General features: G+C 41.6%; 1 protein-coding gene across 2 annotated transcripts; it reads right to left on the bottom strand.

Annotated features, from left to right (window-relative positions):
* Positions 1–4851: 4851 nt before the first annotated feature.
* SEC11C (SEC11 homolog C, signal peptidase complex subunit) lies at positions 4852–11911 on the bottom strand. Of its 2 annotated transcripts, none has more exons than XM_049796235.1 (6): positions 11893–11911; positions 9853–9962; positions 8425–8574; positions 6105–6224; positions 5501–5558; positions 4852–5067 (listed from the first exon to the last, which is right to left on the bottom strand). In XM_049796235.1, the coding sequence occupies exons 2-6, from the start codon at positions 9933–9935 to the stop codon at positions 5014–5016; spliced, it is 465 nt and encodes a 154-aa protein (XP_049652192.1). In that variant the 5' UTR covers positions 9936–9962; positions 11893–11911; the 3' UTR covers positions 4852–5013. The 2 variants fall into 2 exon arrangements, with proteins under 2 accessions (XP_049652192.1, XP_049652191.1); XM_049796234.1 differs by lacking the exon at positions 11893–11911 and adding an exon at positions 11444–11836.
* Positions 11912–16924: the final 5013 nt, after the last annotated feature.

Genomic DNA, 16924 nt, shown 5'->3' with positions numbered 1-16924 from the left:
GATGTCCTAACGTGACTGCAAAAGACACAAAGCTTTGTCCACAGATGCTTTATTTGTAAAACTCAAATCCAGACAGAGGTTTGTATTTCAAACAGCTTCAATATTCAGGTGATGGTCATGTCCACGTCAGGTTTCCATACACCTACATATAGATACAGACTATATATAGCGTGTGTATATATAGTTTCTGCTGATAGCATATTCACACACAAATGACAGAGGCAGAGTTGGTTCTATATACAAAAGCAGTGTACTGGAGCATAAATAATGACAGAAGAGATGGAATATATTTATTTAAGCCAAGCTGTGTAGCAGGGAAACATATTGAATTTTTGCCATGTGGGTGGCTTATGTTTTGTTTGCTTTTGGCCCCTAAGATGTTCAAAGAAACACTGATAAAATCCACGCACGCAGAGGAAAATATCCTTTTCATCGCTGTTGCTCACTATCTTGACTAAACATAGAGAGAAATTACTTGTTAAACAAGGCTTAAAGTCAAGTTACCTCTCCAGTTACTCCATCTACTCATTTTTATCTCTACCAACGCAGGCAGCAGTTCAGCCTCAACGTCTGGCAGCCAGGACTCGGGACACCTCCAGCGCAGCCCTGCCAGAAGGGCTGTGAAGAGCAGACGGGCACCCAGCAAGCAGTGCCGGGGCTGCCCCGCACAGCTCCAGCCTTTGTGACCCCAGCGTCAAACACCAAAGTGCTCAGAAGAGAGAAGCGGACGAGACCGAACAAAGCCAATCTCCCGCTCAGACCTTTCCTGCGAGCACAAGCGTTCATGGCCCTGGGGACCAGCCCTTGCCCTCACCCTGAGGGTCTGTGCTGGTGCCCAGCCTGGGGGACCCCACGCTGCCCGCAGCCCGCTTCTGCACATGCTGCAGCCTACGCAGCTCTGGGTGCACAGGGGCCGTTTTTAGCTGAGCTGTGAAACAGCAGCTGACCAGAAAGAAAAAACAAACAGCTTCAGTCAGGTCTGAGCTTCTCCTACTCCCAACTGCTCTGTTAAAAACATACTGCTTGTATCTTCCTCAAAAACAAGAAAAAACATCCACAGGCCTTGCTAGGATGGAGGCATTTGCTTTAAAATGCTCTTTTCTCCAGTGACACAATGCACAGTATTTCACACCAATAGCCAAGCTCGCCATCCTTCCTGGGGGGTATTGATGTCCAAGCACCATGTGAGCTGAGGTGAACCAGTTACTACAGCTACAAGGATCAATGGAGTACTCTGCCTCCAGTTAGGAAGTTAATAGATCTGCTGGTTATATCCTTGATCTGTCCTGACTTCAAAGAGAAGCTGCAGCCTAGAAGCAGAGCAGGCAACTGAACAAAGAAGTTATATGTGTAGAAAGGGGAAAGCACCTTGATGCATCAAATACGTGGGATCTTAACCCACTTCTTTTTATTAGTTAGCCCCATCTATAACCTGCTGAAACATGCACAAGCACAGTTTGTCCCTTGCCTCTGAACGGTGCAAGTAAAATTCTGCTTGAAGCACAAGGAGCAGCAATATACATAAATTTAATTTGGGGCTGGCTTGTGCCCTTGCTGAATTATTGTAGAGGTGATAAACAGATGAATGGGATAGAACAGAATAAGATGGTTCCGCTAGAAGGGACCTACAATGATCACCTAGTCCAACTGCCTGACTCCTTCAGGGCTGACCAAGAGTTAAAGCATGTTGCTAAGGGCATTGTCCAAATGCCTCGTAAACACTGACAGACTTGGGGCATCAACCATCTCTCTAGGAAGCCTGTTCTGGGGTTTGACCACCCTCTCGGTAAAGAAGTGCTTCCTAATGTCCAGTCTGAACCTCCCCTGATGCAGCTTCGAGCTATTCCCAGGCGTCCAGTCCTGGATCCCAGGGAGAAGAGCTCAGCACCTCCCTCTCCACGTCCCCTCCTGGGGAGGCTGCAGAGAGCCATGAGGTCGCTCCTCAGCCTCCCTTCTCTCCAAGCTAGACAAACCCAGAGTGCTCAGCCCCCCTCACAGGACATGCCTTCCAGTCTTGTCACCAGCTTTGTTGCCCTTCTCTGGACACATGTGAGTACCTTAGCACCCTTCTTAAATTTTAAACACAACAGCTCGCTGCTCCCAAAGGCTAAACCCATTCCCCCTTTGCCTCTATCATGCTCCTATTTTCCCCCCCCCGCCATGTGCTTTGCTGAGCCTGCTCCACTTGCAAACCCAGCAGAGAACTACTAACTTCTTCCTGGGTTCACAAGCGGCTTTGGCTTCACTGAAAATGAGAGCTTCCACAAATGGATATATGACCACGTTGTCTGCAGCAGGAGGAGGATCATCTGATCTCAGCAACCAGAGCCAATAGGTGAGTTCAGCTGCAACACCTAAAGTCACCTTCAAACTTGTTCTCAGCAAGACTAGCAGGAAAAGCTGGCAACATGCAGTTACAAAATATATCAAACAGCAAACTGCATTCTCTCTGCTGCAACACTAATAATATTTAGCAGATATTAAATCATTCAAGCATGGTACACTGCAATTTACTCACAGCAGAAAGAAAACATTCTCCTGATATGCATTTCACCATCGAAGCTCATTTATCACTGCTTATCAGCCTAAGAACTAAAAGCTTCTGTACTGTTATCTAGCAGAGGGAAAGGGTTTATACCAGAAATTTAGATTCTGGGCAGATCTTTTGGCGCTCCTTCCCTCCCTGTCTTCCACTCTATGGAAATTAACAAGCAGCAGTAACTAACTAGATCATCAGAAATGGAAATGGTTGGCTTTTAGTAGCTCACACAATTATGGGAACAAAAGTCAAGAACGGAACAAAGAGCAACCCAATCCAGTTGCTTGTGAGTAATCTCTAAGCATTCATAGGCAGCCAACCAAACAGGCCTGAACAAAGTAGCCACCAGTTAGCAAAATAATATATTTCTTCATAGAAAAGGTAAGCTTACTAGTGATCAACAGAAATACTACGAAAATTATTTTTTAGAAAGAATTGTGAGATCCCTAAATCAGGGGCGGGGGGTGGGGGGAAGTCTTTTATCCTACTTAAGAATAGCTGTACCATGTTTCAGTGGTTTTACCATGTTTTTAGCCTGTTTTCGCGTTCAACCACCTGCACAGTAAAAAATTTTTAACATTCAGATGGAATTGTCTCTTGCCTTGTCACTGAGCACCACTGAGAAGAGTCTAGCTCCATCTTCTTCATACCCTTCCCACGCAGGCAGAAACTTTTCATATTTATATAAGGTTTATCATTATGGTATCTGGTCCTATTAGCTGAAAAAAAGCTACTGTTTATCACAAAAGAGAAAGTAGATTACCTATATGGTTGGACAAGTTATTGTATGTGGCTGACCAAAGTTGCTTTGGTGGATGCAATCAGCAGATCTCTAGGCATCCAGCTAAAACCAGGAAGATAAACTGGGCCCGCACTGTCATTCACTAGAAGAGCAGATATGGCAACACTGAAATATTAAGATGATACCCTTGCATCTTTTTACTAATCCATGTTTCCTCAACACAAGAATAAATTCCCATAATAACATGTTGAATTTGTCATTTGGCTTATGTCCAAAACCCCACTCTCAAAGTTAGAGCTGACTGTGATTGCATTGGGGTAGGTGGATAGGAATAAATTCCGATTTCAGCAATACTGGGGGAAAAAAAAAGTAAAAATAAAAATCTTACTTCTGGGAAGACTGCATTAAGGATACATAAATTATTCTGATGTGCCATTTATTACACTCAATTTTATTTCTACACAATTTGACACAAAATAAGTCATTTTTATAATACAGTTTGTCATGAAAACTGCTTAGTACGACACAAAAGAAGTAGTATTACTTGGAAAAATCCAGCAGTTGTCTGCCTTTCAGCACTAGCTGTTACGACAGAAGAGCTGCCATTATTGTATAATAGTATATTTTTGTAGAGGTAAAGGATTACAGAAGAAACAAAACTCCATAGGAAAAAAAGCATCATGCTGTTCCTTATCAAAGCTACAAAAACAAAGCAAGCAAAGAAAACAAGTTCTGCTTTGTTGAAGGTTCAACAATGACATTTGACGCCAAGAAGAGAAAAATCCAGGATTTCATATAGGACAGCTATCAGGCAAGTTGTAAAATGAAAAATCAGTTTTATGTTTAACACTATTCAGGTATCATACGATAGGAGAGAACAATACATTCTCAAAACCAGGATATGAGTTTTGTCTTACTCTTATTGGTAATATTACTGAAGTACACTACTGTGCTATTCATTCAGAAATTTACAAACCTTAATAAAGCCCCATAAAAATCTTTTTTTTAAGGTTTGTTTTATAGCTAGGAATATAAAGGCACAATGGTTAACAACCTGAATTCTAGAAACATACACAGTCCCTAAAAATCAGGCCATCAGTTTTTTTTCTCCCTACACCACAAAAGAGCAAGTTTCAAATGCAGGGAAAAAGCTTCAAGTTTCCATTTCTTAGCTCTTAATCAGAATGAAAGACCCTTTCTTGTCTATTTCTGTCAGCCGTATCTAGACAACTTTCTTTAGGCACAAGTCTGACTAAACTCCCACAACTCACTACCTGTTCCAACCCACATGCTGTGTCCTTACAAGTACTGATAAAAACAGTTTGTATGATCGTGAAAAGTGAGGGTGCTGACAAGAGATTAAATATAATCAAGAAAAAAAAAATGGAGGGAGGAAATAGGTTCAGATGCAGTACCACTTAGGAAAAAACAACACAGCATGTCAAGAAGTGCCACAAGCTGCTTCAGCACATGACAGTCAGTGTCTTCCAAACAACAGAAAGGCTAACTGAAAGCAGCAGCTATTTAAGACAGTAAATACACCATTACATAATTAACCAACAGTCAAAAGTTTTACTCATTAGTTGTACAGTTTATTTAGACAAGACAAAAGCTTGCACAGTTTTGTAACTGTGTACAGAAATGAAAACATCTGAAATATATTAGTTTCCCCCCCCCCTGTATATTTTACTTCGTACTTTGTTCTTGGAAAAGTGATTTTTATTATTTTTTTTTAGGATTCACGTTTTAGCAGTACATATGCTCCCATTACTGCCAGAAGAGCGTACTGCAAAAGAAAATAGAGAATAAAGACTGATTACAATTTGTCTTCACAGAAGCTCTGAAATTACAAATTGTTCAAAGTGTGCCCTCTCCAACATTACACCTTCTAGATGAGTACACAATTATAGAGTTGTGTTCCTGTAGAATTACAGGAATATTTTAATATGATCATATTCATCATAAATAGGCATCACAACTATATACACTTAACTTATAAAATTGCTATAAATTAAATGTTCTCAAATTATTACAAATACTAGGTTCTACTGGGTAACAGACAAGATAAAATAAGCAAGAAAACACAGCTGATCTTACATTAGGTACCAAACCACAGAAACACATTTATTAACATATATTCTTACATGCAAGATTCTTACTATCCTTACTTGCTATTTTAGAGTTTTAAATTTAAGTATTCAAAATGTCTGTATACATACCTTAAATTTTGGATAGTCATTCATTATTATAGTTACCATACCAACATAAGGCAAAAATCTATAATTGACAAAACAGATGAATGTAAAATTAACCCTCAAATATTACATGGAAATGTTTCAGTGTTACTGTCTTGAATATTTTACTGTAAAATAATAATTTACACCTGTCACTAATACATATCTGAATGGGAAATTATTTCTTCGATAAAAATTTAATCAAGTTTTTTGAGAAAAATCTTAGAGATTTAATCTCAACTGGGGAAGGGAACAAAGTCAAAAGGTCAAACCTTGCCTAAAATTCCCGTGGGATGTGGAAATAATTTCCTAGTAATTTCTAGTAATCACAAGGATAAGTCAGTTAATTTTGTATGGTGAATTATTTGTTAAATGTGCCATTTTTTCAAAAAATTAGTTTCCACTCTTCACATCAGTGAGAAGACTACAGAAAACAACTTTTCCAGGTAGTTTTTTTAATCAACATTTTATTTAAGAAATTTAAAAAATACCATACCAGATCTAGTTTGTACCAACGGCAGAACTGATTTAAGTTCTAAATTTTCTTTCTATTTAATTACAAAGAACATAGACATTTTGCATTACTTACCCTCTTGCTCTTCCGACAACATCTTTCTTCTCTAACCAGTTCTGACCTTCTTTGTACAAGCCTCTATCATCAACTTCATTATTATCACCTTTAGTCAGAAATTTGATGTTCCCATTTTCTCTAGAAGGCAACGAGGTGATAAACTAAATACCACTTAATTTTAAAACCTCAATTAACATCTACAAAGCACAATGAAGATGGAAAGTGCTACAAGATTAGATAACAATGTTTACTTCCAGTCCTGCTTGTCCTGGGTATTTAACAAACACCATCAAATCATTAACATTGCAGACTTTACTGACAGTCAATAGATTTTAACAAGAAATGTTTTTTTATAACACTCATGTTGTCATTTGATGTAAGCAATTACACAATGGACATGAAAGGGATATTGTCCATCCAGAGCAGGCACTAAACTTCCTCAACAAAAGCAGTATGTGCCTATCTGGGGAAAAAAAAAACCAACCACCAACCAACCAACCCTCTGCATTTTCAACAGAGCAGAAATTTAGCTGTGAAATACTCAATAATACTCCACTAAGAGGTTTTGTTTTCTTTTCAATTTTCACAAATTGGGGAGTAAGATCCTGTGAAGTCATCACACATTAGAGAATGAATTTAACTGAGTTTAAATCACGTATTTCAGATGAAGTAGATCCTAAAAATCTTCCCTTAGGAAAGAAAGCGGTATAATACAATGCTTTAGGCAATTTTCTTCTATGTTCTATACGCTTGCTTAACTCTTAATAATCATATTTATGCCAAAATAAAGCTTTGTCTTTCTTTTGATAGAAATAAATATTTAAGACCCTCTAAAGTGGCTGCAAATCTGCATCAAATTCAGTATTTTGTCACTAACGCTGCAATACAGTTTTAGGTAACTCATTAATTGATAAACAATATAGGGAGTTCCAAGCAAAACCTCACTTATGTTCTATACTTATTAATGTGGCAAATAAAAAAATACATGTAAGCAGTCTTTAAATAACGTCATATGGACAAAACATTATGTGGGCTTTTTAGGGGACTATATGGAGAAATCCAAGCGATAGAAATGCTTTGGTCAGTGGCACTCTTCCCCCCTACAGATGAATGAATGCCTGCAGGGCTCGGAGGGCCAGTCTGCTCCCTCAGAGCCAGAGCTGACGTCCTGACCTCTCCCAGCCATTGAGGCACTTCAGGCCTTTTTGTAGGAAAAGAAGTTTAAAACCCTGAACACGCCCAAATCACAACCTTTCCCTACTGTTTCAAATGAACAAAGTGTCTTACACTACGTTTTGAACATGATATAATTTAACCACTGCTGTTAGAAAACCTGCCGTATTTCACTCCCTTTCAAGCATTTGGCATATGTGCAGGTGACGCATGCAAGACTTCAGTTCAACACTCCCATTTAAAACAAATTATTAAGTTTACAGTCTTCAAAACGATTTTGCTCAAGAAGCTGCTAATTGCAAGTAACGATATCAAGAAACAAGGAGTTTTTATGAAGATAAATTAGGTATTAAAAAAAAAAAGAAAAAGAGGTAATTCTTGGATATACATATTTGTTTCAAAAAGCGTTGAAGAACAGGTATTACTCAAAAGATAAACACTTTCAGTTCATGGCCAGGACTTCCTGAGGAGCAAATATATCAATGTTTGCCACCTCCAGGTTAGCTTTTTGCTGTGAGAATTAGAAACAGAATTGCCTCTCTTTTGTTTGAGACGGAACTGTTTATCATACCAGGCATATGCAATAAAGGTAAAAACAAGTAATCTACCTGTTGTAAATCAGCATGAATTGTTGTTGGCATTGTGACTAATAGACACAAAATGAATAAGAATCTCTTCTTTCATTCTGAGTCAAATCTCTTTTCTGGAAAACTTCAGTTAGCAAAGATCACATACTTGTCAGACTTCATCTATAGTTCTGATTCTGAATCTTCACCTTCTTTCAGAGATTTGCTTTTAGAGGTAGCTATTTCTCATAACCAAAATCCCAATTCTACAACAGTCAGTACAGAAGTGGACTCTGCTCCCATATATATTGCTACTGCTGGTAAAAATAACGTGTATAGTTTGTGTTACTGGACTCCTCTTTAGCATAGGTTTACCCACTTTGAACCTGAGCAACTTCACTGAGGGACAGGAGTCGGGGTCTCAAGAAGTGAGCCACAGCATCGGGGACACATGAGGATCACATCCTAGAGATGAGTTTTATCTTACAGCATATCCTGACTTGCCTTTTTCATAAAATACTACCAAATTAAAATGTAATTGAAAAGTCACGGTGAAGGAAACTATATTTAGAAACAAGGAAAATGCCAAGTTGCATTACTTTTCATGTATTTTGATTACTCTGTGAACTATTGGAATGTCTCTGCCTTCGACTTTAAAAACAACTATTTCACCAGCTCTGATTGGGTCATCGTGGAAATTTGTTAAGAACAACAGGTCTCCTCTGTGAAAAGCTGGTTCCATGCTGCCACTACAAACAAAAAGAAAGAGAGAGTTTATTAGCATTATGGCAAATGAAAGAAGAGCCATGAAAACAAAGAACATTTAATTCTTACAGATAAACTCACAATTTTAACTGAAATCTGTAGCTTCACCCATTCAGTAACACTACACAGACAGTTAACACAACCCAAACCTCAGTAAGTCCTAAGCTGAGCAAGCCTATAGAAGACTTCTTTACTACCTCAGTGAAAGAAAGAAAGAAAAAAGCTGTATAGAAAAGTAACAGTATTGGAGCTATGCTGAAGGAACAAAATGAGCCATTCTGGTTAAGAAACCCAATCCATTAGTGAAAAGCCAAAAAATGTTTCCCAGTACAACAGGAATTACTTCTCTACATAGAAAGAGTTTAATTAACATGAGCAAGAGTTATGTTTACATCGGTGATTACTATTAACAACCAGAAAATCCATGCCCTTTTTCAAAGCCAGCCACAGTATCATTTGGTAACAGCCTTTAAGGTAGGATTCCAGATCCCATAACTAGTAACATGAACAGACAATTCCCATTAAAATACTGTTATTTACTGCATACATTCCTTGCTGACACACATTGAATTCCTGCAAGGCTGAATCTTCCATGAACATGTGTTTAACCTCATGTATTTGATCAGCACTCAGGGGCCTTCAGGACTGGCTCTTTATATACCAGAAGTAAGACACCACTGAGAGAGAAGCAATATGAGTGTCATCTACTCATAAAAGGAGTTTTACTGTAATACAATTTTAAAATGAATATACATATGGTTAAAAAAAAAAAAAAGAAAATAAATTAACAAAAAGACCTGAAAAAAGTGTTCAATGGCTTCAGGAAGTGCAACACATTTACTTATTTTCTTCAGGAGACAACAGAAGCTTCATAGGATTACATGTATTTCTGTTAAAGCAGAATTATTTTTTTGGAATCCTAACATCTATCCAGGGCTTACTATTCCTAGGTAGAAAGATATATATATATATATGTACGTAAGTAATCTTGAGTAGTTTATCTACCAATTAAGTGAACAAACCTAGATTTTCAAAGGTTTCATATATCTACTGCTTCTACAAACTTCAATGAAAACTAGACTGCAATTACAAAAGCAGCCTTTGCTAAATGTCCAAAAACAGAAATGGAAGAAAATAAGTGTTTGAGTACTTCTTTAAGTAGGTGAGACTTCAAACTCCAAATCTATCCAAGGGAGAAGGGAAGGAGACAAAGGACAAAACAATAATTGAACTTTAACAAAAAAGCCTTTACATTGACTTACCTGAGCACCACAACAATAGGACTTTCACTTCCAGTAATGACGATCAGCCCTTTCCATATCATAAGGGCAGAAGACACTATCATAGCAAAATTTAAGACTTGGTAATACAGCTATATGAAACAAAAAAAAGAGTTGTTTTTAGAAGTTGCTGTGTTGTATTTAGAAGCACAACATAGAATTTCAAACCATATGCACCACTGAATCACAATCCAGGCATGTGGACTTTCATGCTAAAATCATATTCCAGCAGAAGCCTCATGAAACAGATTGCCATACCGGCAATCCAACCATACTGCAGCCTAAAGTTTTAAATCATTGTGTGCCTCAATCTTGGCTTATTACACCTGTGCAATATTCCCATTTGTTAGTGCTAGGAGCTAGTGAACTCACTAGCAAAGACTTTAAAATATCGGAAGCTATATGGCAAATGATCAAATCTATTTTGACCACATGCCCCTGACTGCTACCTGAGCTCATAGTATTCAAAACACATATAAGAAATACTGTAAGATCAGTAATAGCAGACTTTGTACTTTGAACAGTTATTTTTGTTTGAAAAGAGGAGCTGTGGAAGTAGAAGAGAGATGGCGAAAAGATCATTTATTGGTATTGTCAGACAAAAATTACTTATGTGGAAAACTTTTTATTGATTTGACTAACTTTCTGCCCCCAAATTCTACTGCTTTGCCAGCCATTACAGCAGTGGATACACTTTCTTCATGCTACTTTTTTTGTCGTGGCAACATACAAAGATACTCTGGTGGAAAACAAGCCTGCCCGTCTCCACGTATCACGTGGCTCACTGACGCAAGACATGGAACCAGAAATTCCCAGGCCATCATTCTAGTCTGGAAACACATATGCTGGGATTTTCAGGTGTACAACCCCCTTAACTTGGGATTAGTCAAATTTCAAAATCTGAAGTTTCTGGTTTTTCCTTTTTCTTAAGTGATTGATAGTTACTAAAAAGAACCAAACCAAGGAACTTTCACAGCCGGGAAATCGGAAGGTTTGTCAACCAGCCTTACCCTCTCCCTTCCAACCAGTCGCGTGCATGATCACATAGTAACGACAACATAAAGACACCCATTTTGAACGCCAGGAGGTGAAAACCACCCATTTGCTTCCACAGGCTGCACCTCCAGAACCAAGCTGGTTACTGACAGGAATGTAAAAACACGCTTTCTCAGCGGCAAACCCAAGCCCTGGCAGGCCCCCCCCCCGGGCAGCCGCGGCCTCCCGCCCGGCCAGCGCGGCTGCCCCGCTGTTCCCGGCACCAGCCCGGCGCCGCAGGGCGGGCGCGGGGATGGACGGACGGACGGACGGAGGGAGGGCGCGGCGGTGCGCGACCCCCTGACGGGGCAGAGCCCCGCCGCGGGCGGAGCGGGCCTCCCGCCCGCGGCACCGGCGGAGAGCCCAGCTCTCTCTCAGGAGCGCGGCGGGCCGCACGGCCCCGGACCCCCCGCCCCGGTCGGGGTCGACTCCGAAGCTCCGGGACCTTCGAGCGGCCTCCACATCCCGACCCACGCCTCGGCCCGCACGCCCCGGGGCCCCCCCGCCTGGCCGGCACCCCCAAGCCCCCCGCCGCTACCTGCCGCTTGTTCATTCGCCGCAGGTCCCCGAAGAGATCCATGGCGGGGCCGCGGGAAGGGCCGCACCCAGCCGGCGGCGGGAAGCTACCGGCGGCCTCGCGGAAGGGGACGCACTGGAAGACGCTCGCACCCCAGCGCTGGCCGCCAGCCGCAGCTACCGCCGGCCCGGGCGGCCCCTCTGCTCCCCGGGAGCTGTAGTCCCCCTCCTCCCGCCGCCCCGCTCACACTCGGTGGGCCCCGGGGCCACCTGGACTACAATTCCCAGCATGCGCCGCGCCAGAGGGCCCTGAAGGCGAGGCCCCCCGCCTCCTGCGCCGGCAGGTGCCCGACCAGTTTGCTGTCCGAGGGGGCTCCCGGCGGGCGCTGAGACCCTACGGTACGGCGGAACGAGCCAAAACAACTCGTCTGTGGAGCGGCGGAACGGCGGCACCGGCCTCCCGAGCCGTACCCTGCGGGTCAGGCGGCTGCCGACGAGCTCTCTCCGGGGCCGCCGCTGCGTGTGCGCAGCTCATTGGCGGCCCAAGGCGGGGGGGGGGAGGGGGGGGGCGAAGAGCGGGGGAAGAGCAGCCGGGAGGGGCGGGGTCAAGCGAGGGAGGGCGGGACCTGGGCGGGGCCAACGGGGCGGGCGGTGGCGGAGGGAGCGGAGATGGCGGCCGTGGGGCGGTGGGTGCCTGCCGGGCTGAGGGAGGGATCGCCGTTGTCTGAGTTCGGTGGCTAAGGCTGACTTCCATGTTTGTCCAGGGGCCTCTGCACAGGCCTTGGAGAGGGAAAATAGCGAAGTCCTACAAAAAGCTGCACTTGGGCGCGGCGGCAGCAGCTCGGGCCGCTCCGCAGGCCTGGGTGGCGACAGGGATGGGTTTGCGCTGGTCAGAAAGCGGCTGGCGGCAGCTCAGGCCCCCCAGGGTAGGACAGGGCGAGTTGACACACGCAGCTAGCAATTGCAGCCTTCCCCGTGTCCTTCATCACGCAGGAACTGATGTTTGTAAAAAATGTGACCTCGCGGAAAGAGGTGAGGGAGCTGGATTTGGTTTGGGGGTGGTTTTGGGGGTGGTTCAGCAGGAATGCCAGGTGAAGGAGTTCTGCCCGTTGTTAGGCCGCTTGTCACTGTAGCGCTGCTGTGGCTGCGCTCTTAATACTGTATGCCTATGCAGTGAACTGGATTTCCAGCTAATCCCTGTAAAAATCCTGCCAGATAAAAAAGATGAGGTTCATGAAGAGGGGAGTATTTTTAAGCCGCATTTTCTCCCAAATTCAGTTCATTGCCACCAACAGACCAACATCTGTTGGAAGTTAACTTCTTTCCATGCAGAAGGACCGACCAGATGATCTCTGGAAGTCTCTTCCAGTTCTGCATTTGAGTGATTGCATAAGTCTGAAGCAACAACCAGCCAAATAGAGCTTGTTGAGTTCTTGGGAATTAAATAAACCAAACTAAGTGAGGTTTTCACTACATTCAAGATTAGCTCCTGAAGACGGTGAATGCAATGGGAGAACAAAGGACACAGGGAAATGCTACTAAGATAAATGGAAGCAAATAGTTTGTCTGAAGGAGCATTGGAAAGGTATTTGCACAATTTTCCAGAAGTTGCTCAAGACTTTCAGTTAGCAAACAGTTGGAAAAGGGTGACTAACAGTGGCAGAACTGGCATTAGATCACAGAGGAATGTGTAATGGTGTCATGAATGGACAGAAATGGCAAATGGACACCAGAATGAAAGCTCCAAGGACACTAGATAGGCATTATCTTGATAAGATCCTTATCTTCTCACCTGATTATTCTTTCAGTGACGCCAGTATTCCTTTACTTACTACACAGGAGTTTCTCCAAGTTTACATTATTTCAGGTTAGTTTTCTCTGATATCCTTTAAATGCTCATAAGAGACAGAGTCATATTGAAGTTGATATATCCTTTAAATAATCAAAAGAGAAAGTCATGTTGAAGTTTATTTTATTTTCTGTGTTAACCATACCCCTAAGGTGCACATTAACAGTTGTGTGAGGAATTCTGACATATGAGGAGAGGCTGAGAGAGCTGAGGTTGTTCACCCTCGAGAAGAGAAGGCTCCAGCAGGATCTTACCAATGCATATAAATACCTGATGGGACGGAGTAAACAAAGAGCCAGACTCTTCTTGCTGGTATGCAGTGACAGGACGGGAGGCAATGGGCACAAACTGAAACACAGGAAATTCCATTTAAACATAAGAAAAACCTTTTTTATTGTGAGGGTGGTCAAACACTGGAAGAGGTTGCTCAGAGAGTTTCTGGAGTTACCTTGGAGTAATCTGCCAGGACAAGGCCCTACTTGTGAGTCATGGGGATAACGGTCTTACCAGGAACCCTCAGCAGCAGTGCTGGAAAGAATGCATCATAGCAGCTGCACCCTACACTCATATGTCAAAAGACCCAGATGACCTTTGTCCGTCCAAGCTTTGGCAGTATACTGCCGCCAAAGCACACTTGTTTTGATGGTTCTGTAGACAGCGTTACATCTGGCTGCCTTGTCTGCTCAGCCTGAGTCGCACAGCTGTCCTTTAAAACTGGGAACTCCAGCATTACCACAGAACATGGCTGATACACGTCCCTGGAGCCACAACAAAATACGTGATGGCAATTTGTCATTATCCCTCTTTGAGCAGATGTAGTATTCAGAAGTAATTACTAAGACAGACATGGAGAAGGAGAATACACAAGGGCAAACTCAAAGGTGGCTAGAAGATTTCTGAATTTTCTTTGTGTAATTAAGATTTTAATTAAAAAGATGTGGAACAAAGGTATCTGTTCTTTAAAGAGTGGGATCTGCCCACTGAAATGTTTGGTAGAGACTTGCCCAGCAAAAGGTTTTCTGCAATTCCCCTGGAGTAGGTTTTCATACCATACTACTTAGGCAGATTTCTTTTTTTAAATTGAGGTTTTCTCCTTTATGTACAAATCTGCTTGCCAGTTGTGGGTTTTTTTTAAAAATGACAAAGATTAAAAATGGTGATTGGAACAAAATGATCAGGAAAGCAGAATTGTTACCAAAAAAGCCAGTCAAAGAAACTCTCTAAGACTCGATCTTGGAGTTTTGGAAAGCAGGCATTGTTTATTGCAGCGCTGGGTGCACAGGGGATCGCTCCACCTGTCATGCACACTGTTGCCTACAGCAAGCAAAATTTATATTATTCCAATCATGCATATTCATATTATCATTTACATAGTGTCCACCCTTCGGTCACGCGCAGTGTGGGTCATCTCTTTCTCCTAGTTAACTGGCTTTGGCAATTTTTAATTGCAAAAAACTCGGCAGAACTCAAAGCTTATCATCAAGGCCCAAGGCTTCTTGTCTGTTGACGCACATCAGGCCCAAGGCATCCTGTCTGTTGGCGCCTCCAACACATACCATTGACGAAGCTCAAGGTTTTCTTATCTAATTAGTACATACCAAAATTTTGAAGTTTTCAAGCAAGCAAAAGTTTGTTATTACAGCGATACAGTAAAATTGTCCTTCTCCTGCTTTTGTTCAAGGCATCAGAATCAATATAACAGAGACTAACAAATCACAGTCTCTTGCGGGTGACTGTTATCCACAAAATCTGGAGCCACCTATTGTTTTTCATACATCTTCTATGATGTATTTTTTTGCAGAGTTTACAGAGGTGTTCATACAGGACAGAGAAGAGGAATGATAAAGGTAATAGCTCAGTAAAGCTTTAGGAAAAGTCCAAATACCTGTTGGTTACCCTCTGCCCAGGACACAAATGTGAGAGTTGTTATTTTAAGAGGGTAGTCATTCAAGTCTTTGATTTTTCATATGCTTCTCTAAGACTCGCTAATTGCTGATTCTCTTAAAAGAACTCAGAGTCTCTCACATGTTTTTCTGTTTCAAATTAGTCTCTTCATGATGAATAAACTGTCAATTGCTTCTGTATTGTTAGATGTGTACTGTGATGATGATTTAGAACCCACACCTATTTATGAGCCTTTAAACCTTTTCAGTGCTAGCTAAATCCCAGTTTTTAATGGCTGACCGTTCTCATAAATGCATTTCCCACATGTCTGATATTTATACAACTGGGAAATGATGATCACAAAACTCCTGATTAAAATATGTAACACATAAGCTACCCATTGTTGAATAACATTTATCTCCCAGAAAATTCTGCCACTCAAGCTAAAAAAGGCCAAATTCTCATTTACACCAGAAATAATTGTACCTGGAGTAAATCTAAAACCTCATTGGATATACCACTAATTTACACTAGGGTAACAGAACTGAGTTTAGACTGGTAACTCATAGGCAATTGTAAACAATCTGACAATTAAATCTTCGTTAAATTTACTTTGCCATTGGAATGAAATCTTAATGTTATTTCTTGCGGTTATAGATGGATATTTCAATTTAGCTATTAAAATAATGCATTATATTAATGCAGAGTATCATATTTGCCTTAATACAAAAAAACCCCACAACAAACCAGCTTTTGTTCCAAAGTACTGTGTACCACATCCAAATTCCTACTAAAGTAGACTAGATTTAAAGCCTACTTTGCATTTAATTATAGGTTTACATTTAATGGTAAATATTTGACACTTTTCTATTATCCAGTTCTTCTAAGCAAGTTTATAACCTTGTTTGCAAGGTTATTTTATACTGGTTGTGATGTTCAAAGTAGTTCAGGTTGGTTAACATTATCTCCTCCAATAAACTGTTTCAGACTGTTTTTCCTGGGTCAACAACTGAACACTGCAGTACTGTTATGCACGATTGTGACCTAGCTCTCCAACTGTAAACGCTCTCTGCCATCCTCAAATATTACTAATACAGTACAAAAAATGGACTGGGCAGGTACAAGAAGGTATGGCTGCTAAGCCTTTGGACTAGCTGATGCCTTGCTGTGCTCTCTTGTGGCTGCTGCAACCCAGCATAAATCACAAGACTTTTGAGGCTGTTGCAGGATTTTATTGATGCAAAGGAGACAGGAAGACTTAGGATGCTATTGTGCTTCTACATCTTCCTGCAAACATAGCTGTGTACAGTCTAGCTGTAGTGAAGAAGTTACAAAATTAATGTCTGAAAATAAATGGATGAATTTGCATCCTAGACGAGAGCTGCAATGCTGCAACCCACAGAATGATGGCAAGTGGCTGTGATAGGAGAATGATCTCCGAGTATTATTTGTAGGTAGTGCTTTAATTCACAAAAGAGGCAGAAAATTATTCTTGCCTATTGTGAAGTAGGAATACATTAATTCTGGAGCTGATGTAGAAGCCATTTAGCAGGGAAATGGCAGTATCTGAGAGAAAGTAAATGACAAAGGCTGGGCAGTGTTACAACAGTTTGTTGCAGTCATTCCTGATGGATAGAATTAAAAGTGGAAGTTCAGATGATAAAATCTAATTTTGTAACAAGTACAGATTTTGTACATAGAACTAGTGTATGGAGAATTTAGAAAAGCAAGAAGACAACTTTGTGTTGAGACCTGGTAGGATTGAAGCTG

This window comes from Accipiter gentilis, chromosome Z (assembly GCF_929443795.1).
Source record: "Accipiter gentilis chromosome Z, bAccGen1.1, whole genome shotgun sequence".
NCBI classification, from domain to species: domain Eukaryota; kingdom Metazoa; phylum Chordata; class Aves; order Accipitriformes; family Accipitridae; genus Astur; species Astur gentilis.
This window is presented reverse-complemented; position numbering and strand designations above follow the sequence as displayed.